General features: G+C 42.0%; 1 protein-coding gene across 2 annotated transcripts; it reads left to right on the forward strand.

Moving 5' to 3' along the window:
- The first annotated feature begins 280 nt into the window (after positions 1 to 280).
- LOC143367318 (uncharacterized) lies at positions 281 to 22,388 on the forward strand. Of its 2 annotated transcripts, XM_076808985.1 has the most exons (7): positions 281 to 471; positions 4,285 to 4,490; positions 9,688 to 9,820; positions 12,410 to 12,543; positions 13,440 to 13,638; positions 21,988 to 22,019; positions 22,115 to 22,388. In XM_076808985.1, the coding sequence occupies exons 1-7, from the start codon at positions 408 to 410 to the stop codon at positions 22,325 to 22,327; spliced, it is 981 nt and encodes a 326-aa protein (XP_076665100.1). In that variant the 5' UTR covers positions 281 to 407; the 3' UTR covers positions 22,328 to 22,388. The 2 variants fall into 2 exon arrangements, with proteins under 2 accessions (XP_076665100.1, XP_076665101.1); XM_076808986.1 differs by lacking the exons at positions 21,988 to 22,019; positions 22,115 to 22,388 and adding an exon at positions 14,123 to 15,410.
- The last annotated feature ends 278 nt before the right edge of the window (positions 22,389 to 22,666 follow it).

Here is a 22,666-nt window from a genome sequence, read left to right on the forward strand (position 1 = left end):
TATAAATTTACGTAAAAGATTGCATCGATGGAATTACATGAAATGCTACGCTAACTCCTTTGAAATGACAATATTTGGTTGGCCCGCTTATCGCAAAGATATGAATTCGATGTACTCTTGGTTTACCGACCCGTCTTGCTTGTTTCATGCTAGACCCGTCAGCAAATCCGATTTTGAAGATCGCTCGATAAACTGTAAGACAGTGGAGCCTCCACTCTATGTTTCATATTCTATGGGAGTTGGTCGAACGATCGACAAGCTTGTTCAGTTGTAGCGCCGACTCGGCACGAAGTTGAGTAGTTTAAAGGCACACCACTGTACAAAATAGAAGCACGTTTTTTTCGTATTAAATAACGTAGAGGCGGTTAACGGTTACGTAGAAACGGCACGAAGAAATCCTCGCGACAATGCCGCGTAAACCAGCACACTGGGGAAAAGTCGTATTCGTATATATTTTCCAATTATTTTCATGTAAGTCGCACGCGATACGTAAACACCCACCCGGCCAGTTCATTCTGTGCTTAGACAGTAGCAATAACCGATTGTTTTATCCAATTTATTGAGCGTGTCATCCGTTTTGAAGCACAGACGAGTTACAATCGCCTAAAATCCCTCCCATCCTGATTCGTGGCATTGTTCTCGTCGCGATCCTTTTCAAAAGTGCTTCGTGCGAAGTTCTGTCTGTGTTCCATAATTTGAATGAAAGCCATCGCCCGTCGTTTCATTCACTGCATTAGGACGAAGGCGGTTTTCAGTGAAATGTATGGTGTCGCGTGATGACACTTGTCCAAATCACGTCTCGAACTTTTATTTCTAAATAAGTATGAAAGTAATTGGGAACGCGTTTACCAATGGCGTTTCACACATTTTCATTAAAAATCCTGCTGTTTATCTGTAGACTGTTGCGGATTAGACGATTGGTGCAGGCAATTAGCTCTCGCGTTTTTTCTTAAATATACCATCGCGTTTTAGGCGTTCTATACGTGTCACATTTTATTTCCGCATACTCGAGATGAATGTTTTTTTCTAAACAAATTTTCAGTTATTATACATAAAGTATAATTTAAACTTAATTCAATCGCCCCTTATCTGTCCTACCTTTTAATGATAGTGATGTGTGTTAATTACCTAAGTGACATTGTGGTGACCATAAAGTACTAAAGTTCGTTAACCTTTGCAAACATTAACTGACACACTTTTACGATTCGTTGCCGTTTAATTGACACTCTAATCTATCGTAGCATAGCCTAAACTTATACCTACTGCGTTTTCTCAGAAATCATTTACCGATAGAAACATTTTCCCCAGCCAATACACGGAAGAACTGAAGCGGTAATGCAAAACATTTTTACCATCTCCTTAGTTCATGTTTTCTGTTGGACTTTCGTAAGGTTTGCGAGCGTGAAGTTGTTTGCGGGACGTTCTGACGCGAATGAATTATACCTAAAATAGTTCGTACAGGATATCGGCTCTACGATTCGGTTCTCCTTAAATATGGTGCTTTTGGAACGTCTTGAAAGCCTCGAATACTACGTGTGCGCGCGTGTTGGTAACACGCGCTTTCAGTGATCGATACAGTAACACCTCCCAGCAACAGGGTACTGCCACAAGTAGTTATAGTCAACCGAAACCTCTCCATTCTTCCGTACAGTTTCATTAGCTCTGCCGTATTTTCGACGTCGTTTAACACAAACCGTTCCCATCGTCGGGACTGTATGCAATCCGATTAGACCGTATACACTATGCCATTCGATTAACATCGAAAGATTAACGCGAGAATCTTGATCGTCCTAGACGACCTACATTCCGGTCTCGAAATGGTCGAATTAATTGATGCTTCCTCCCACACATTCAACTACGCGGGCATTCGGTCTCTAATAACTAAAGTTAAATTAGCCGTGAATGTTTAGTTAATAACAGTTATGTAAATCAGAATACAACACGGTAATTTCCACGAAGCGTTACAAATTAAATAACGAATTTTTTAGATCGTAGAGTTTCTAAATTTTTTACTGTGAAGTGGGGTGGCAAATTTTTATTTTGGAAGCTGAAGTAGTGATATAATATTAACTGCCTGAAATTTATAGGGTAGGCGGGGGGTGGTAGTAACACTTTGGCTTTGGAATACTATTACAGTTACAGCAACAGTTTTTTTTACGAAAATATTACTTATCTGACATTATTTAAGCCACAACAGTTTCGCTGTGCGTCAAGTAATATTCCGGTTATTAATAAAAAATGAGAAGCGGAGAAATGCATGGAGTCGGCAGTAGCACAAATTTAACTTTACAAAATTAAAATATTTATCGATTTTAATTATAATAACAAATGAAAAAAAAGGAAAATTTATAACCAATTACGCGGTGTCGCCATTGTGGCAGAAGAAGAAAACGTTTTGGCTGGCGCGTTCTTCATGTGATGCATTGCACACATTTTTTTATTTGGTTTGCTTGTGCTGCGCTATAGGATTCCACGCAAACAAGACAATATTATTAATCTTCTTTGTCACTATTCCTAACCCGACTGCCGATGTTACAATCGCCCCCGACCAGGTGTTTGAATTTAAATTATAAATTTTTAAAAATGTCCAGATTAAATATTAAAAAATAGAGAAAACACGCACTTGCAAAGGGAGTATTTATATTACAATTTTAAATCAGTAAGGAAAAGTTACTTTAGGGTATCGAACAGTTATTTTCTTCACTATTCATGTCTATTGTGTATCTATACTGCTAGAATATCGATGTGTGTCTTCCAAAAGTCATTCTTCATCATATATCCAAAATTTCTGTTAATATCAATCATATGCTTTGAAATATTTAACGTGTTACAATCGCCCCCGGTCTACCCTAAAACGTTTTGTCCCGGCATCTTCATTTTCGCACATGCAAATGCGACATATGCAACAAAACTCTTCTTTTTTTTCTCAAGATAATAGATATCGCAGTAACCAAAATGTAAATTTAGTCTGCCTCCATTTTAGCTTCGCTTATTATTTGCACCTCGTTTCAGTCCCCTTCTGCTTATCTGTCTAGGAAAGTGTCTCATTCCAGTTGCTGGGAACAGTGTATTACACCTGTCTGACCATGCACGGCTGTATTCTACTTGTCGGTTCTAGTTAAGTTACGCACTACTGTACAGTAGTAAGTTTCTTCGACCACTTTACTTGCAAACAGTCCCGAATTCTTGCTTCAACGAAAGCTCAAGAGTTTTTGCCTCTTTTCTAAAAGCTTCGCGAAAATGTTTATTCATTTTCATAAATCACACAGGAATGTTGATCGCCAAACACGTGCCAGAGTTGGTAGATGGTCCTTACGATACACTAAATCACGCCGACGCTAAGTATTCAATGGTGCTACATATATAGTAGCAATTAAATTAACGGACGAATGAAAGTTCAGGCAGTTATGTAAATTTTTGTACAATTTATTATCATATAAATTTGTATGGCCATTATTTAATCTGTACGCATTTTCGTACTGCATTTTAATTATATGATTTAATGCACGCCCGGATTAAAACCAACAAAGGGAGTTCTACGGATATATATGATAATGTTTAAACTGTCGTGACACCGGCCGACGGGGTTTCAAGTTTGCAACGCGCATAAATTAATTAACAATTTTATAGTCGCCCGAAGTTGCACGAATCGCAAAGTATTTTGTTCCGCAACTCACGGCGGTGCAAGCTTCGTATTTCGAAACGAAGTAGCTATTCATATTTCACCGTTTTAATCGTTATTGTTGCACAACATAATGCCTCTTTTTCGATCCCATATAACGAGACATCGGATACGTGTTACATATTTCGGACACGAATTAACGATTGTTCTCGCTTCGACAGTATCGCGCGACCAAACCATCCACTGGACAGATCATCCTATGTTATTTTTTTAAAACGTTGCGCCGCGGTTTCGCTCTCTCATTTTCATATTGAACCCAGCGATTCAGTTTCCATACTGCGCCGGGATTTCTCACCGCACCGTATTTTATTTCGACCAGCGTGGTCTTCTTTAGAACATTTTACATTTTTTCCCTCCCGTTTCCATTGAAGGGAAATACGCCTAAAATCAGAGGGAAAAAGAATTCCGCACAGCTGTATAACGAAAATCTGAGTTAATTAATTCATGAGCGGACATGAAAGATATTAATGCGTTAAAATATTCAATGAACTCCATTGCGCAGATATGCGCGATAAGCGAACAATTGTTGAACTACGATCGCCGAGCATTCATATGGAAATATAACGTGTTTAATGTGTTGTCGTTGCTGTGTTGACTTCCAGATGCAACTTCGGAGGTGCGTGTGCAATTGATAGCACCACACTACGTAACATACGGCAGCACGGCTACTCTGCATTGTAACCATAGTGTCCTAGATACTTTGCTGCATAAGTTCGAATTCATGAAAGACGACAAGAAGATATTGCAGTACATAAAGGATAGGAAACCGCCGTTCGTCGAATGGCGGGTAGACGGAGCAAACATGGAGGTGAGCTTGACGTAATTAACGCACTACCTCGGTGCATTTCAATTATGCAGCCCTTAAGCAATTTTCCAGCCTCATTTGTCGCCTCTATCCATCACCGACAAATCACCTTTTCCTCTTTTAAATACTTTTAATGATAATGAAGTATTTATCTTTCTAATTTTGCTGCGGCCAGTAGCCAGTCCAAATGATTCGAAAGTAGGGGAGGCAGGGGCTAGTTGGCATTAGTCTAAAATTAGAAATGTTAAAAATCATTTTAACATTTCTAATTTTTATAAATAGACCATTGGTGTTTTGTTGACTTGTCGCGCACCAAAAGTTTACAAATTTCATTAGGTATACAGGCTTAATTTTTATAATTGTTTTACTTGAGACTAGGTCGTAGTTTTTATTATATTTAGAGTAGCGAGACGAATAAGTGAACAAACCCCGGCTGCGGGGTTAGTTGGCAAAAATGATGGGGTTAGTTGACTTGACATTTACTTCTCAGTTTTAACACTTTGCCTGCGAAAGGCGTATATATACGCAGCCAATTCCATCAATATAGTATACGAGAGGCGTACATATATATCCTACGACCAACAATTTTTTTTTTCACTCCTTCACACTCTTATTTTTTTTTATTAAGTATCATGGTGTTAGATACTGTAATTAATTTCTACTTGTTTGTTATAATCTATTTGGAAGGCCTGAGAGTTTGAAGGGAGGATAGGGTGTAAAACTGGTAGGGGTGAGTTTGGAGGGATTTGTGGTGGGGGAAGTGGATTTGAGCAGCTAAACACTTTGCCTCGACTGCAGCTTGAGGATAAAAAGTGGAATTGTTAGTGGTATTCCTATACTTAGTCAAGTAACCACGTCCGACATTGTCAGCATGTTAGGGGTCGTACGTACAAAACCTTCTCGCAGAGGATAAAATAAAATACCCTAAATTATAGTCCATGTATCACGTTTCCACAAAATACTCATGAAAAACCATCAAGCAAAACTTAGTGGGTAAAAATTCATAAATAGTCGAAACAGAAATATTTATTTCTCGCCGATCTTTTTACATTTTCCATTCTCACTGATACTTAGAACACGCAAGTTTTTGTCACGGTAACACATGAAATGGCAAGCACCACCATTCATATGCTTCAATATCGCGAATCGCATAATTTATAACATAATACAACAATTAAAGGGAATTAGTCAACTAACCTCGTTAGTCAACTAGTCCCGGCCTTTCCTAATCAAGATCAGTGCTGCATTATTCACTATCTTCAATTTGTGTGACACGTATCCTGATCTAATTCTACATTGTAGTCATATCGAGCAAGTATGACAATGTTCTCATTAAGATGCCCATAACCAGCAGCGTTATTACTACATACGTGCATACGAATATATATATGGCACTTATCGATCTGATGCACTCAACGATTCCGCGATACCCTGGCAGATAGTTACGCGTTCGTGTTACACGCTTTTTCCCTGTATCCTTGTTTCACATTGCACAGAAAGCTTTCGCGTTGAAATGTGTAATGCGGGTGTTCGTTTCTGCCGAGATATTTCATCGCGTACACACGCACGTCCATTATATCGTTCTATATTGTCACAGTACAATCGATTTTAGTTTTGTTCTTCCCGTGTGCAAAGAGTATCCTTTCTGGGCGACACAAAGCTTTGACACGAATGTCGACGTAGTATTAAAAGTCGCGCGCTGTCGGCTAAAAGTCCGGCGATATCGCATTAGAATTATTTAGTAGTCGTAAGGCCAGCCACGAATTCAAACCGAAGGAGATTCGCGGATATTAATTATATGTATCATAGTCCCGCGGTGCCCCGTTGAAAGTTCACGTTGCAATCGAGTTCAGAAAATAATTCATCGAAGCTTGTCTGGGCTGCTGAATTTGATAAGTTGAATTATAAAACTCCCAGTCCGGTTTCTAAATTAATAAACGCATCGCGTTTCCAGAGCATCGAATTAAACGACTCCGTCGGCTCGCAGTATAACTTATTTAAAGTTCGATCTTTTTGAGTAACACCGGTTGATTAATCGTTTAATTCGCAGTCGCTCTTGCTTCTGACGAGCTATCGCGTCGACAAAAGCCCACTCGCTTTAGATAGGTAAAACGTTTCTAAAAGTGAAAGCGGCCGCTTTACAAAGTTAATTCTGTTTAAAGATATCCTCGATAAGAGTCAGCGATAGTCTCGGATGCGGACCAGTTACACACGCTGAAAACAATTTCAGCTTGCCTGAATTGTTTTAGAACTCGCGACATCATCGCGCGTTTCAATTCGCTAATAGCGGTTATTTATTCTCGTTCAACAAACCAATGCTCGTAATATCAACGAGCTGTATATGCGAATAATCGCTTCAATTTAACGAACGATATCGCAGAAACGCTGGCAACTTTAAACGATGAAATTGCCACAAGCTATTGCAGCTTTGAAAATTACTGTTCACTGTTTTCTAAAATATAGATTTCGCTTTCGAATTACAAGTGCCCAGCTCATTGTCAGCTTTAGGCCCAAACATTTCCAACGCGGCAGCTTCTAAATTCTTTTCAAAAACATTCCACGACAGCAGCCTCCGAAATATCCACATTCTGGGCTAGAGTGGTAAAGCAATGAACGCTTAAAATACAAGGAAAATTTCACGGCTATATTTCTGTTTCATTAGCCATACAAAGGATGCAGGTGCATACGATATTTGAAACGCGATCCTCATTTTTCATGCAGCATCGGATGCCAGGCCAATTAAAATACACGTTACGTTTGCGTTTATTTCAGCTGCATAGCTAATCTTTTTATTAGCCTCTGCCTGGACGAAGTTTCATACTCGTCCGACCACGCACGAATTCGTTACGCTTTATACTACTTGTTGTGGCAACTCCAGTAGCGCATCCCGAGCTCTTTTCACTGTCCATTTCGTAAATGGCTTTCGCTTCCGACTCGAACCTATTTTAATGCCTTGGCTCTTGAAATTATTCATTTATTTTTTGGTTAACGGGTCGGCAGCGTTCCGCGAACAAAATCCAAACTCGTGCAAGCGAGCGCGAAACAGTTTACGTATCCTGTTATCGTTTTCACGCGGATTGATTCTTTGTAAACAGCTGGTATCGGCATCCCCAAGCGTATCGCGTGGAATATTCATGCCGCAAACATTAGACGAGATGTAACAAGAAATTAATAACGTAGTGCTCGCGCGTATGCAAATGAAACGTTGTAGTAGCTGATGCTCCCCGATAGGAGCGTATAAACTGCTCCTGTCGAAGTAAAGATAAACGAGCTTTCGCGTGCGTGTCGATCTTTATGAAACAGGGCTGACACGAAATTTTATTATAGCCGTGATTGAAATGATACGAACGTCGTGGTAGTATATTAAAAAGTCGACGCGTCACTGCTACTGGCAAATGGCTAGGAGATGTGTATTATTCCTTTGGACCTATTAATAAATTTCCAGTCGTAATAGATACCTCCTAGGAGACCAGCGCTGTTAATTACTTGCATTCAATAATATAGTATAATCGCGTGGTCTTTAAATTATGCGCCGACCTTGTGGCACAATTGTTTCCCAACTCCCTGGTGGGTAAATAATAGAAACTAGTAATCGAGGGGGTAGAAGGGAGTAATGAATATAAGGGTGGTTGAACAATAGGAAATGCAATGGTAGTGATAAAAAAAAAAGAAGAAGAAAGGGGTAGGGAATAACGTTAAGCGTACAATGCAGCTGCCATCCTTTCAACTCTACCACCGTTGCAACGGGGAGTTCGTACATTGCACGATTTACTTTCCGTTACGAGGCAGCATTGTACCCGAAACGTCAGGAGTAACCCAGAAAAAGTAACTCATCCCCTTCGTGGTATAGTGGACGCGTGTGTTCTGTTTACCCTGCTCCATCCGACGCACATGTCCGCCTACGATAATATCGGCCGGCAGACGTTGCAATTCCGTAGTGGACAACGCGAAGGGTTGTAACGATAAAAGAATCGACCCGCGAGCAAATAAAATTATCCCACTTTATCTGGGAGAAGATATTCGTTCGATAGTTGTTTCGTCGTTTAATTCACGATCGGTTTGCTTTCCGGTCTTTTTCTATTTAAACAAGCAAACGAATTATCGCCAAATTCAATCCACCCTTGCTGCCACTTTCATTCCTTCTCTGTTCCACTTCACTCGTCTGCCCAGCGATCGACATACTTCGCTTACTGTTACAGAAGTCCATCGTGGAATCACCTTTCTTTTCACTCGTATAATATTTAACCACTGCATTCCAATATAATAGCAAACTGGGGCAATGCATCTGATGGATATTAAAAGGAAATGTGCGCGCGGTATCGTCGCGCGAAACCCAGCAGCGTGCAAGAGAAAAGCACCGCGGCCAAAACGAAAATGTCCAATAAGTATCACTCGGCAGGTTTAATTATCTAAGGTTTAATTATCTGAAGTGTGAATAATATTCAACGTTCGAGAACTTGTCTGTTCTCTTCATATTCTCTCCCTTTACCATCGTCTCCAATACTCCCCTGAAAAAGAGAGTTATCTCGTATCACGCAGCTCCCGGTAAACTGGAGAGGAGACGCTAGGAAACAAAGTTTCCGTCGGATTACAATTCCGCGTAGGCACGATTCATATCCTGCGTCGGGGCGTCGGTGTTTCTATTTAAAGAGAACAAGCGAGCAGCAGTCCTGCGGCGGAACCGTTTTAAAACGTACCACTGGAACGACGTCGGAGCCGGTTTACCCGGAGGAAATTGAAACTGTGTACAGTATTAACGCGAAGGCTGCGCATTATATCAGGAGACAGTATCGGGGCAGGCTCAGCCAGGTTGGCCAGTGTAGCACGGACACGTGTATCGAAACATGCAACTTTAATAAAAACCAATGACACTGGCCGCGGTTCGTGACACGTCCTAAATCGCGCCAACGGATACGTCTATCTTTGGGAATATCGCCCTTTCTCCTCCATCTATCTATATCGTCCCCTCTCCAGACACCTACGCGATCAGCCTGGTCGTTTGATCCATTTTTCACGGATCGATATATCCCGATCGAGCGCGCCCGCACGCAATAGGCAATAACAATGTGGGGGGTAGGCAGGCGAAACGCTTGAAGCGTCTGGAACGAGTACGTGGAAACAGTCGCGTGTTATTTAAAGGGTCTTAGGTAACCGCCGCTAACACGCTCGTGCTCTAGAACAATACACCCCTTGTTTACAGTACTTCGAGAATGGCACGACAATCAAATTAAAGGACGTTCGTTTCGAGGCGGCCGGCTCGTATTCCTGTCAGGTGTCGACGACCACCCCCATTTTTACAGCGGCTTCCGAAAGCGTCGCAATGAAAGTTATAGGTAAGCGAAAGTCTGTCCTAAAAAATCTGCGTCGCGAGTCATTTTTCTCGGTGGCGAGACGTTTCGTTTAACTTGTTCCTTTCGATTTCTGTGATTATCAGGTTTAGGAGGTTCTCCCAGTGCGACCACTGAAGTAAACTTGAGCTTCGGGAATTAGAAAAGAAAATAAGTATTGGGCGTATCATTTTGCACGTTTGCAGCTTCGTTCTGTCAGCTTTTAAGGCTATAATGAATAATTTGTGAGTAAAAATATTCATTTATAGCGGAATAGGAGCATCGTGCTGAGAGCAATATCCTTTCGGATGCCAGAACTGATGCCAGCAATTGTAGTTATCTCGAACATAAAATTCAAAAAGATTAGTAATCTTTAAAAAAAAAAGACAAAAAAGAATTATGGGCCTGTTGACCGTAGTAATTAAATTTTGCAAATATTTGCGAAATTCTAGTTCGAAGAATAAAGTAACGTCTAGGTACTCAATATGCCTGATATATTTGAAGTGGACCGGACTTTTGGATTTTTGGCGATCAGGTCTGGCATCCCGAAGGATATTATTTTCTTCGCGATGCTCCTATTTCGCTATAAATACATATTTTTACTTACAATTATTTTAGAAATCTTAAAAGGTGATAGAATAAAGCTACAAACGTGCAAAATGATAGGCGCAATACTAGTTTCTTTTTTTAAGTCCCGAAAAATTAAGTATTTTTTCAGCTGTCACACTTGGGCCGGTATTCATAGTCGCTACTTATTCTTAAGCGAATATTTAAGGGGAGGTTCCGGTCTAGAGACCCAAAAAATAGGTGATATTTAGGAATTAATTAAAGGAAAACTACTATATATAATTTAATGGGACTTTTTGCATTGTATTAAGGATGTCCTAAATTATAGAAATATATTTTTCGTTTTATAATTAATCATTACAGACGGCACTGGGGAGTCGTTAAAGTCAAGGCGTGAAAAAATTGATCCAAATCGGTGGGACCTGTATCCCTAAAAGTTATTATCCGATTCGACTGAAACTTTTTTTATTTTGAAGAATATACTTCTGGCTAGGGGGGAAATCAGAGAAAAAAATGCAAAAAAGACATTTTTTTAAGAAAATAACGACACTTGAAGTTTGAAATCACTATTCTCATATAGTTTTCATCCTTTCAACGCCTTAGAAAAGTATAAATTTTCAATTTTTCGTATTTTTTCTGGTTTCCCTCCTAGCCAGAAGTATATTCTTCCAAGTAAAAAAAAGTTTCAGTCGAATCCGATAATAACTTTTGGAGATACAGGTCCCACCGTTTTGAGAACGCTGTTTCGAGAAAAACGCGTTTAAAGTTTTACGTGGGTGCCGAGTGGCTGGGTGTTACCCATGCATTTGCAGCTACTCAAATGCCTATAATCTCGGGAATATTACGAATTTCAACAAATCCTTTTAAATAAGTATTCCTAAAAGGTTGAACATTCGAAAAATGAAATAAAAAAAATCGACTTTTTGACCAGAACCTCCCTTTAAGCATGCGGCATCCTCTACTAACCTAGTAACTAGTAAAGGATGCCGAATGCTTAAGCATTTGCTTAAGAATAAGTAGCGACTATCAATACCGGCCTAGGTAGACCCCTTAAGCGGCGAGGGATTTTCATTTGCGGGGTTTATACTTGCTTTGCTTATATAGAATTTGTTGCCGAAGTACGTAGGAGGAATTCTGTATTGATTTCTTATTCCTTTCGCTGTGTAGTGTAAGCTGATATGCTGTCTTTTTTTTTGTCGTTAGAATCTTAATCCCAAATCGAATAAAACAACCCTTATAGATGTTGAGAAGTACTAGGAACATTTGTATATACATTAGGCCCGGTGCAGACGAGCGGTTTGCGGCAGTTTGCCGTCGCGGCAACCTTCCGCGCGCGTTTTAGCAGGACATAAATTTATATGAAGCAGTTCACACGGGACGCAAAGTTTCGCGGCTGCCAAGCGGTATGTTTGCGTTCGTTTTGACGAACGCAGGTATTGCGTCGCCGCGAATGAACGCAGCGGCAAACTGCCGCAAACCGCTCGTCTGCACCGGGCCCATACACTTTTGCCTCGTTTCGTGGACAACGTTCGAATGGTCGTATTAGAATGCACTTTTCCGAGCACGTTTCCAATTAAAATTCAAGAGAAATGGGCTTGCATTCGTTTTAATCGATTTCTGGGTTACGGGAGTATTAAAACCTGTCTCCTGCTCCTTTGTTCGCCGATCGATTAATTATGCAATCTTCTATACCGTTGAAATAAAATGGTGATAAAACGCGACGTCTTTGCAATTATAATGCGCCGTTCAGGCGTGAAACGTTACGCGACTGTTGCGTTTAGCATAAATTGCAAGGGTCGCGTACAATATCCCGGTTACGCGTACCTGCGAGCACGGAAAGAGTACATTTGCAAGTGCAATCCGTAGAAGGGAGAATAGTTATAGAAACGAGCTTTGCTTTCCCTTCCCGGATCGAAGAATATGAAGCCGGGTACACTATAATCAGGTTAAGAAATACATACTGAACTCCTCTTACCTGCTTCGCGGACCGTACAATTCTGTTCTAATTAGCGTTATAAAATTACACAGTACCGCAGACTGAAAACCCGAAAATCACGTTCAAGAAGAGCATGTACGTGGTCGGTGAAAGTTTAGAGGCGAATTGCACGTCATCGGCTGCGCATCCAGTTCCTCACTTGACATGGTTCATAAACGGGAAGGAGGTAATTACCAAAAGTTATGTACAAGTTGTAATTAGTAGCGATCAATTAAGGATTTCGTAGCCTCGTGTTCTTAGAAATCGGAATTGCTAGAATAATAGCTTTAGCTTCCAATCGAAATTCGTGGCCAGCATTGCAGTTGTGTCCAATGTCTGACCACATACTGACACTGACTCGTAGGCTGCAATGCACCGTTTTCATAGTTGTACTGTTGGATGCAAGAACGGCCTCAGGACACTCAGGCCCGTTTTGCAAAAAATCGCAGAATTAGATTCCTCATTCTTTTCTACATGTGCCCCGTAAATTCCATTGCTGTCTCTTCAAACTTGACAGAGCTATAGTAAATTTTGTGAATCGATGTTGACTAACTGACGCGTATCTAATTCGAAGCCAAACATACATCAACATGAGCATGACACGATCTATGACTATTTTTATGACTATATTTTTCCAATATTCTATACTTTTTGAAAAATACTATGCAAATATTAAATAGCAGGTAATGTTATAGAACAACACTTTTCTATATTTCTCCATTTTATGCAAGAAGGGCCTGAGAGGGTTATAATTAAAATTAATTCCACTGATTAATTTATTAAATAATTGCGATTGTGGTAATGCAACTACAAAGGAGATATAACAGATTTTCAAATATTCTAGACAGCTTTGCAACAACTTCACTATGTATAAAAAAATATCAAACTTTATAATCTTTACAGGCACTGCTCTCGAAACTGAGTTTCGGCACCGAAGCCCTTCATGCATCCAACAGTACAGTTTCGAATTCCGAACAGTTTTAACTACATTCGCGTGTTGCTTTCCTCCCCGAAAACAATTCGGTGCAACGAAGGTGATAGAATCTCTATTCAGCGTCTTGAGTTTCAAGTATGTTTCACTAGGTGGATATCACTCTGGTAAACCACTATCCACACACGCGTCACAAGGGCCAACTGATGTCCGCCACTGCGAAATTAACGATAGAGGTGTCGGCATTACACGCAGGGGAGAGCGGATATTTGGAAATCAGCTGTTACTCCACCATTCCTGACTATCCTATGCACCAGCGGTACGCTGACGTCAGGAAGGAAACGGTTTCGGGTAACTATCCATCTCGCATTTACAAAATTTCTCGTTCAACATCGAATGCAATGTACACACCCCGTAGAAGAAGCCGTAGAGCCTAAAGAACCTAAGTTTCTAACCCCAGCATACCATACTCCAATGAACGAAACCTGCGCCCCCAAAAATAGATGTTCCAGTTAACTCGTTTCAAGAGCTAATTGCGCTACTGGGGGGTGCAAAAAAAAACCTTCCCCAGTTAGGAGCCGGGAAATCGCGTGATCCACGCCTACATTAATCTCCCACGCGTATAGCTTCGTTAAATATGATTTTTACGAACTGACAATCTCTCTACGGCAATCGCGGTCCATAAACTTTCGACCCCTGTAATCGTTGCACGCTAAAATCCCGGCTGCCCTTCATTCCCGACGTATCGAAGTAGCATATCGATCCCGCGTTTTCGCATTCAACTAGGGGCTTTCCCGTTTTTTTTTTTAACAAAAGAAACTGTCGGCTGTTGCAGTGCAAATTATACCCGCACCGATCGCCGTGTCCTCAGCACTGAATGCCGCGCTGGGGTGGGCGCTACCTACGTTACTGTGCATACTGTGCGCTATGCACAAAATCATTCCTTAATAAAAGTCAATTGCTTTAGGATAATTAAAGGGAAGTTGAGGAAGAAGAAGAGGGAAGAGAAATGAAAGAATATGTAATATACGTAACGAAAAGAAGCAAGCGGCGGGGGATGGCGAAGTTGGGGAGGGGGGATCTATATATATATATATATATTAAAGAACGAACAATCACAATGTCTTCCTTGATTATACCGAAATAACACGGGGGCAGCGATTTTATTGTCTTGCAGAAGGAAAAAATTTTATAACTCATAGACGCGGCTTCTTCGTGCAAACTATTTTCGATTGTCGCTTGTATCGATCGTTACTCTATTTCGCGGAATATATTGGCCACCGTGGCGCCCGGTGGAGGGTGCTCTCGTTCTGGGGCCGATCCGCGGATGGAGCGCGGCTAAAACCGGCGTGATGGAAAAGTGAAAGATAGGAGGAGAAACAAGAATAACAATCGCCGGTGAAATACAGTGACATTTTACTGTTCTTTCTTCTTTCATTTTCTTTCGTTCTCCTAAAGTCACACGGGCGCATTTTCTTCTCGGCCGCATATCCTCTTCGCGTCTACAAAAAGGTCGCGGTTCGTCTCGAGCTGATCGTCTGCGATCGCTTTCGTCGACAGGCCCTTCGGCGACATTGCCGCTGTTGAATAGAGTAATTATGTTCGTAATCGGTCGGTGATAAGGACTTATCGTATTTCTAAGGATGTATGAATTACTGTTTCACATCCACTTTAGGAGATTACATATCGTGTTGCACGTGATTGTTGCGCGCGGGATACCGTCTCGATCATTTGGTGGATAGGTTTATTCGTTTTTATCGGTGTGTTGTATTGATGAGGGGAGGCCGCGACTTTGGGGAGGGTTTTGTGAATGAGACTGAATTGGATTTCTGATTTTAGATAGTAAAATTTGTATGATAATAGGTCGATTTCGTTTCTCGGTTTATCCTGCTTTACTGCAGACTTCGGGGAAAGAAATAAGAGACATAGTTTAATTCCAAAATTAAATTCATACGTAGGTAAATGTCTCTTCAACTATACTGAAATTTAAACGCTTTAGCTTCGAAGTAGTTGATGCTCGACCGCCAAATAGATACGGCAAATCGGAGTGTAAATCATTTAAAGAACTTCTTTTCGTTACTTCGTTACTTCTCTTTCCTTTATGATCATATCACTGTGCAGTGAAAATAATACATGATCGCTGGTAAGTGATCCACAAATCCCACGCTCCAGTACCAGAGACTTCTCTTTCCCACTCGATTCCTTCTCCAAAATTTCTCGCAACCTCCCCTTGTCGTTAAAGAAACTGTAATAAATGTCAATTCGTAGATCGAATTTCATGCTTACGATTAAGAAGCGCAGCTCCGCACGGATGGAGAGCGAACGGTCTGAGACGTGCCGCCTGATTTCCTTTAAAGCTGCAGCGAGTTCCAGTGCACCGAGCAATTACTGTACCGTTACTTTCTAGTCCTCCATTTCCCATTTACATCCAAAGACAAGCATTGTGATCGATCATTTTACCATTGTCACATGTCTAGCTCGTACAGGTGAAAATACAATCGAAGTACTTACCGTTAAGTTTATCCTAATAAGAATGAAGATTACGATACATGTATATTTCATACACACGTATAAATATTACGGATAAGTTATCGAGAGCTTCGTACGTGTGCACAAATTGTTTAATTTCGAATTTCATATGTCTATTGTCGAATATTTATATACATATATACAAACATATATACATATATTTAATAGCGTATGCAAAGTATAGTCCAAAGCTGACATCGTATCGACAAATCACAAATTAAGACTGTTGTACCTTGTTACTCGCGGGATAACATAACTCATTACCACGTAAGCCTCGTTATTTATTTCGCACCAATATTCGTTGTCACGTAACACTATACTTCGCGCGAGAGGCGAGCAGCGTTCATGTTCTATTAGCCCGGCATTCCCACGAAATTCTTACTTCCCAAGTATCTTCCTGAATACGGCGGGAGAGTCTAGGGGTGCGTTTTTCTGTTAAAGATATGTACCGTCGACGGATGTGATATAAAGTTTGTTACACGCGCGCGCGTAGGTCGCCCCGAATTGTCTGCGGTGCAGCTTCACCGCTTCCCCCGCAACAACAAACACTATTTTTAACGCAAAGAAGAGCAAACGAGCGCAAAGAGATAAAACCGCGAGCTTCACTGCGTGGCCAGCGAGGCGAGTTGTTTTGTCGTCGCCGGAAGGGCTGCGCGACATATCCTGCGAGCAGAGAAAAACAACAACGTGTAATTATAGAATTTCCTTGCCTACACCAGCCCTGCACGTCGATCAATAAAATTGCGAGCCCGAGAGGCCTTTCGGGCCGTCCTGCGTGTGCACGATCCTAAAGCGCGTGTTCCGTGTATTTTAATTTAGCCGCGTTATCGGCGGATCTACCGAAGTATGTTGCGTATATTAAAAGATGTAACGGAAGGGTTGTTAAATCGAATAGCAGCTACCTTTGGACTCGAAGAACGTACACGTGCCCTGGTAGCCCTGCATCCCATTTCCCAAGAAGCTCGCTTCTCCCAACGGATCGAACCATGAATGTTTGCCAAACCACTTTGCACGTTGTAGCGATCAATTTTAATTTACCGTTGTAATTTCTACGAGCGGATCGAATCGCGTAGACCCGTGGATATTCAGGGACTACCACCCTCGCGTTAGCTCTGTTACATATTCTGATTACGATGGGTACTTCAAGAGACCACGCACAGAACCGTTTTCAAACCGCCTTGTAATAGCTCAAATTCCTGACCATCCCCGCTAATTCGACAAAAGCCACCTCGGCACGTAGCCCTGACTGTACAATATTCAAGTCGCTTCACGGAAACACATCGTTCCCGAAGTAAACGTGACAGAGGATCCAAAGGAATTTGCTACTCGATCCGATACACCCCACGTATCGTTGTGGCATATCGCAAGCGTTGAATTAGACGCGAGGAGTTAATCTTCATGATCCTCCCGGCCGCTCCTCGATCGCCCGTTGTCTCGAGAGGCTCGCGATAATAGCCCACGGCACAATGGAGACGCTGACGAACGCGTCGGAACTCGACCTAGTATCGCGGCGGCGATACACGAAACGGAAAACAATGGACGGCCGAGCGGCGGAAAAATACGGGCGAGATTCACGCCGGCGGCGTTTCCTCCTGCGGGGAAGGGTCAAGATGCTGTTGTTGCTGTTAGTCGCGCTGACGAGTCCCTTTCAAGAGCTGGTCCTGGCTGTCGACGGGGATGGCGCTCCATCCAGCGAGGGCGAGGGGGCGCGTGCGACGGGAGGGGTGACCATGAAGATAGTCGGCGGAACGATCACCAACATAAAGAACTATCCGTTTCTAGTAAGCGAAATGCGCCCGTGACGTTTCCTACACGCTATTATCTACGGATACGCGGATCACTCTGATTATGTTTGAGGGGCGGAGGCGGCACTATGTCAATTCACGATACCTTTCCTAAACGTCACGCACGACGGCGATTGCTCGCGGCAATTAACTTTAGTAGTACTCGGTAGAGAATAGGGGAAACGCGGTGTAATGTGTCCTATGAAAGGAATTGATCGAGCCAGTCGCGCGAACCGCAGGCACTACGGCGAATGCTTTTACCATTCTGCCCGTGCGACAGCGTTTCGTATACCTAAGCATGCCGCGTGCAGTGGCGCGCTTCGAGGGGCGGGGGGGTGGGCAGGGGGGGCGGGGTTCAATCTCAAAATACTGAGAGTGATCATCGTATGTACTAAATGTATCCAGGTTATCTGTAAGGTATAGAGGGTTCGCGGACGACGAAACCGAATTTTCAATGTCAATTTCTCGTAGGTCTCGGTCCAAATGCGACACTATAGTCATATCTGCGGAGGTACTTACATAGCGCCGAGATTCATTTTGTCAGCTGCTCACTGCATGGTCAGGTGCGTTTCAAGACTGCGACATTTAGAGTTTCCCCGCTCGTCACCTTAAAATGGTACCTGCAGCGCAGCGCGTTCGCCCGTCGGGTCGCGCTCGAGGTTTCTGCGAGATAATGATTTTGGGCACCCGTAGGGAGAGGGAATTCATCGGCGGCTTGGCAAGCTCGCCTTGAGTTCTCGCCCCGGCGGGCGAAGGATAGAAATTTCGAAGGAGCTTAGCGTATACTTTATGTTGTTCCATTCAGTCCGGAGTGAGGGCGAAGAAAGGAAACACGGGGATTGTGATTACTCAACGATGCGAATTACTTTTAATTATATCCTCTCTCAGCCGAGAATAGCTTCGGCGTCTCATGGTTCCAGTGCTGGGTTATACGTAACGCGTCAGGTGTCGCATTAAGCTGTTCCAGTCGATAATTGGATTATTTCCAATCACGTGGAAGAACTTTCAATATTGATAGTATTTCTGGATACTCGGTGGAACGTGATCTCTTTCCACGGTGCTTCTTACTTTCAATATCACGCGGTATCGTAATACGCAATGATATGACAGCGTAAGGTCAAGGTTTCCTTTCATTCGCAGCTCGCTCTAATGACGATTTTGCAGAGAGAAATATTAATAAGAACGTTGAACCATGAATTCGCTGCGCTACCATTTTACGGTCACAGAGCAGCCTTCGCTCGTAGCGCTTTCATTGCTATTATAGACACGCGTATGCTGCTTTGAGGTCTTCGACCATGACGAGTGTGTGCTCCGCGATATTTGCGATCTACTATACATGTAGCAAAGTCGACTCTGCCTAGAGAGCAAGCGCGCGCGATTCGGATCTCGATCCCGAGCCGACTAATTAGCGAAGTCGTCGACGCGTAGATTGCTGATCGCGTGCAATCTAGAATAGAACGTCTGTGTTGAGCAAACGTAGAAAACGATGTTGTAGTTGAGTATAGCCGTTCGATACAGAACGTGACAAAGTGACGACTAGATACCACTTGTCGGGCGTGCGAAAGAAGAGGAGCACGATTAATCGTCCGAACGTTTCCCAGGGGTAGTAGACGGGTGAGGCAGAATTTGCATCCCCGTTACACTTTGCGTGGCGAGTCGGCATACGTAGCAGCGTACAAAGGAACACCATTAGCAGTGAAAGGGTTAGCGGCGTGGAAATTGTAACAGAAACGTGAACGCGCATCGCTATCTTTGTATCGGTTGCCCGCGTCTAGCTTCGAGGCGCGCATTAATGTCTCGCGATCCTTTAATACTTTAGCACTGTTTCCGTACCGAAGTGCCCCGAAGCTGTCGGGTACCTCGAGCACTCTCCTTCGATGCTTCCCTTACTTTTCTCTTTAATTGCACGCCGGCACTACCGCGGTATTTTTCTTGTCACGAAATTATAATAAAACGGAAAAGCAGGAACAAAAAAAAAAAGAAAGAGAATAAGAAGGCGGAGCGCGCCGTCGGTATGTTTCTATCGGTTGTTCGCATCGACCTCGAGACGTGCGATCGTTTTCGCTATCAGTTTCTCTGCGCTCTCGGAAACAAGGAATCCAGCGGGCCGCCCGTGGTCTTGCGTGCTGCTCTCATGTTTTAGACGGAAGCTACTCGAGCGCGTGGCACGTGCGTGAATCGTGAAAACGGAGAATGGTAAAACTGATCGAGTTGTCTGTCGTTGCTTAGACCGTTGTCCGGTGGCTATTGGGTGGCAGATAATCCACGTCGATACTACGCGATCGCCGGTGCCACTTACGTGTACTATCCGAGCTGGAGTTCCATGCAGATGGAATTGATAGACAGAATATTACCGCACACGAACTTTAGATTCACGAGCCTGCGTAACGATATTGGATTGTTCAGGGTGATTATTATGTGTACATATATATATATATAAATATATATATATAAACTCTATGTGGAAAATACAAATAAAGAAGGTGAAACGTGGAGGCGAAACACTGGCGGGCATTTGTGGTATCGATCCCTCATTTGAACACGTTTCTTCCCTTCAGCTACGGAATCCTTTTTACATTGACTCGCACGTGAAATACGCCACCCTTCCTGCGGCGTACGAACCGAACGTTTTTCAACGGTACACCGACCTCTGCACCGTGGTTGGCTGGGGACGGCACATTCCTGGATCCACTGTACGTAATTAATGCCATCTGTTTGCTGGCAAATGGTTATTCCAACGGTCGACGAAAGAGAAACAGAGGCTTCGTGTCAGTGGTAATACGGATTGCGTAATAAATGCATGGCGATATGTAGCGTTGCGGGAATGTAGGCCGTACGTATTACAGCTTCTGCGTCGCAGTAGGCGTTAAAATTATGTATCGGGTACACGCGGTATATTGTTAAACCCTTGGAGGGATCGGGAGGGTGACTCGTTGAGAAAGCAACTTGGAATATCACTTGTCGCACGGGGGGTTCGAAGCTGGCAAGGATCAACATATGAGATCGTTGCGATGTACGCTAAGATTTCAGATAGCTAAATTTTTTTATAGACTACGCTCGCTACGCGTAAGTGCGCGTGAGTTAATGTTTGCAACGGTGTAACGACTCGGAGAATACAGTTTAACTTTGCAGAAGGAGTGAATAGAGGAAGAACGGGGATGGTTGCAAGAGCAATATCGAGGAACTAGCTTGATCCTTTAAGTGTTCATTTGTTGCGCTATAAGCTGAGAAATATGATACGATTAAGTTCGCGCGATACGTTTCCTTTATATCGCAATCTAGAGCCACCTCTCGAAATATTTCCTACATTGCTTTTTTCTAACGTTCAGTACGATAAGAAAATAGTTGAAGGGAAACAGAAATGTTTGTTTGATAGAGTGCTTTTCACTTGACCTCGTTTTATTAGAAAAAGATCCAGAGGCAGTTTAAAACAATGGAAATATGGGGATAAAATCATTATAGTCCAATCGTCTGTTATATAATGTATTATTGCAGCTATTCTAGTGCTAGGGTTTATACGAAAATCAACTTTTGAAAAAACCGGTTTTCGAATTCCACTATTCCCAAAAACCGGATCAACCGGTTTTCGAATTCCACTATTCCCAAAAAACCGGATCAACCGGTTTTCGAATTCCACTATTCCCAAAAAACCGGTTAAACTGGTTTTCGATTTCCACTATTCCCATGCAATGCGGGTTGGACCGGTTTTCGAATTTTCACAAAAAAAGTATAATTAAAATAGTAAATAAATATTTGTACTCATTTTAAAAATTTTCAGTTTCCTTAATATTATGGAATTATAAAAAAATAACAAAATAAAATATACTGCATGCAAAACCAAACGAAAAAAAAAAATAAAATGACTAAAATCCGTACAAAATATAAATCCTTCAAAAGGTGGTAACAAATTATAAATCTTTATTTCATTTAGTATTTTTTTCTGAATATACGAACTCATGAAGGTTACTTTTACAGTAAACTGTTATGTACCTGCTACAATATGCTTGTGTCTGAGACGATCTGAGCGATTCAAGTCAAAATGTTAACGTTTTTAATTAAATAATTAATTTCTGCATACTAATTCTGGTATATAAAACCGGTCTTTTACATTTAAATACAAATTTAAAATTAAAAACCGACAAACCCTATCTAGTGCTATACAATCTAATATGTATATTAAATCATAATCCGAAAAAGAACCAGCAAAATAATTAATCTTTCAATTACATTTTAGTTTTACATTAATCTTTTCAATTACATTTTAGTACAGTGTAGTTCTCCATTTAGAAAGGAACTGGCACCTATCTTCGTCACGTTCACGTTCCATTAATTCCAACGGAAAAATGTCCAGTAGAAGGAGTGCAACCGGATATACATATATGTGCAGGTGTACCAGAGGGCGGCCGAGATGCCTGCCAAGTTCGTATTAAATCACCTTTAAGTTCAACTTTATGCTGTAGCGTTAGCCTTACGAATAGAAGACGTTGGAAGGAACAAACTCAATGACGTTTCAGGGTGACAGTGGTGGGCCATTATTATGCAACGGTACGCAAGTCGGAATAGTGTCGTGGGGAATTGGATGTGCTCGTCCCAATTCTCCTGGAGTGTATGCTCGCGTGGATTTATACTTCGACTGGTTAAATGAAACAATATACGCAAATTATGCGCTGCGAAATGTTCTTAATTTTATGAATGTGCTTGTTGCAGTGCTTCCATTTGTGGTGTAAAAGAATACAACGTGAAGTAAATGGCTCACTGAAAGTATATAAATGACTCGTTTATTCTTGAGGAATATTTATTTATACGAACAACATATTATAGTAATCCAGACCTTATGTTTTGTCTTACGGCCATAAGTCCAACGTCGAACGCACTATACACCTATCGTTATTGGGGATAATTAGTATTCAAAACTACGCGTATAATAATATTTATTTAAGGCCAGAAATAAAAATTTTTAAAAAATAAGATAGACCTATCATCCAATGTAATTTTGTGTCCGACGCTCGGCTGGGCTCACGAACCCCCTTACCATTTCCGTGTCGCACGCAACGTTACCGGTGCAG

Source organism: Andrena cerasifolii, chromosome 3, assembly GCF_050908995.1.
Source record: "Andrena cerasifolii isolate SP2316 chromosome 3, iyAndCera1_principal, whole genome shotgun sequence".
NCBI classification, from domain to species: Eukaryota; Metazoa; Arthropoda; class Insecta; order Hymenoptera; family Andrenidae; genus Andrena; species Andrena cerasifolii.

Bases quoted from the DNA above. Each gene is read 5' to 3' on its own strand.
- LOC143367318 (XM_076808985.1), top strand. From the start codon at position 408: ATGCCGCGTAAACCAGCACACTGGGGAAAAGTCGTATTCGTATATATT. The intron at 472-4,284 runs GTAAGTCGCACG...GTTGACTTCCAG, and splicing joins TATTTTCCAATTATTTTCAT to ATGCAACTTCGGAGGTGCGT. The intron at 4,491-9,687 runs GTGAGCTTGACG...CCTTGTTTACAG, and splicing joins TAGACGGAGCAAACATGGAG to TACTTCGAGAATGGCACGAC.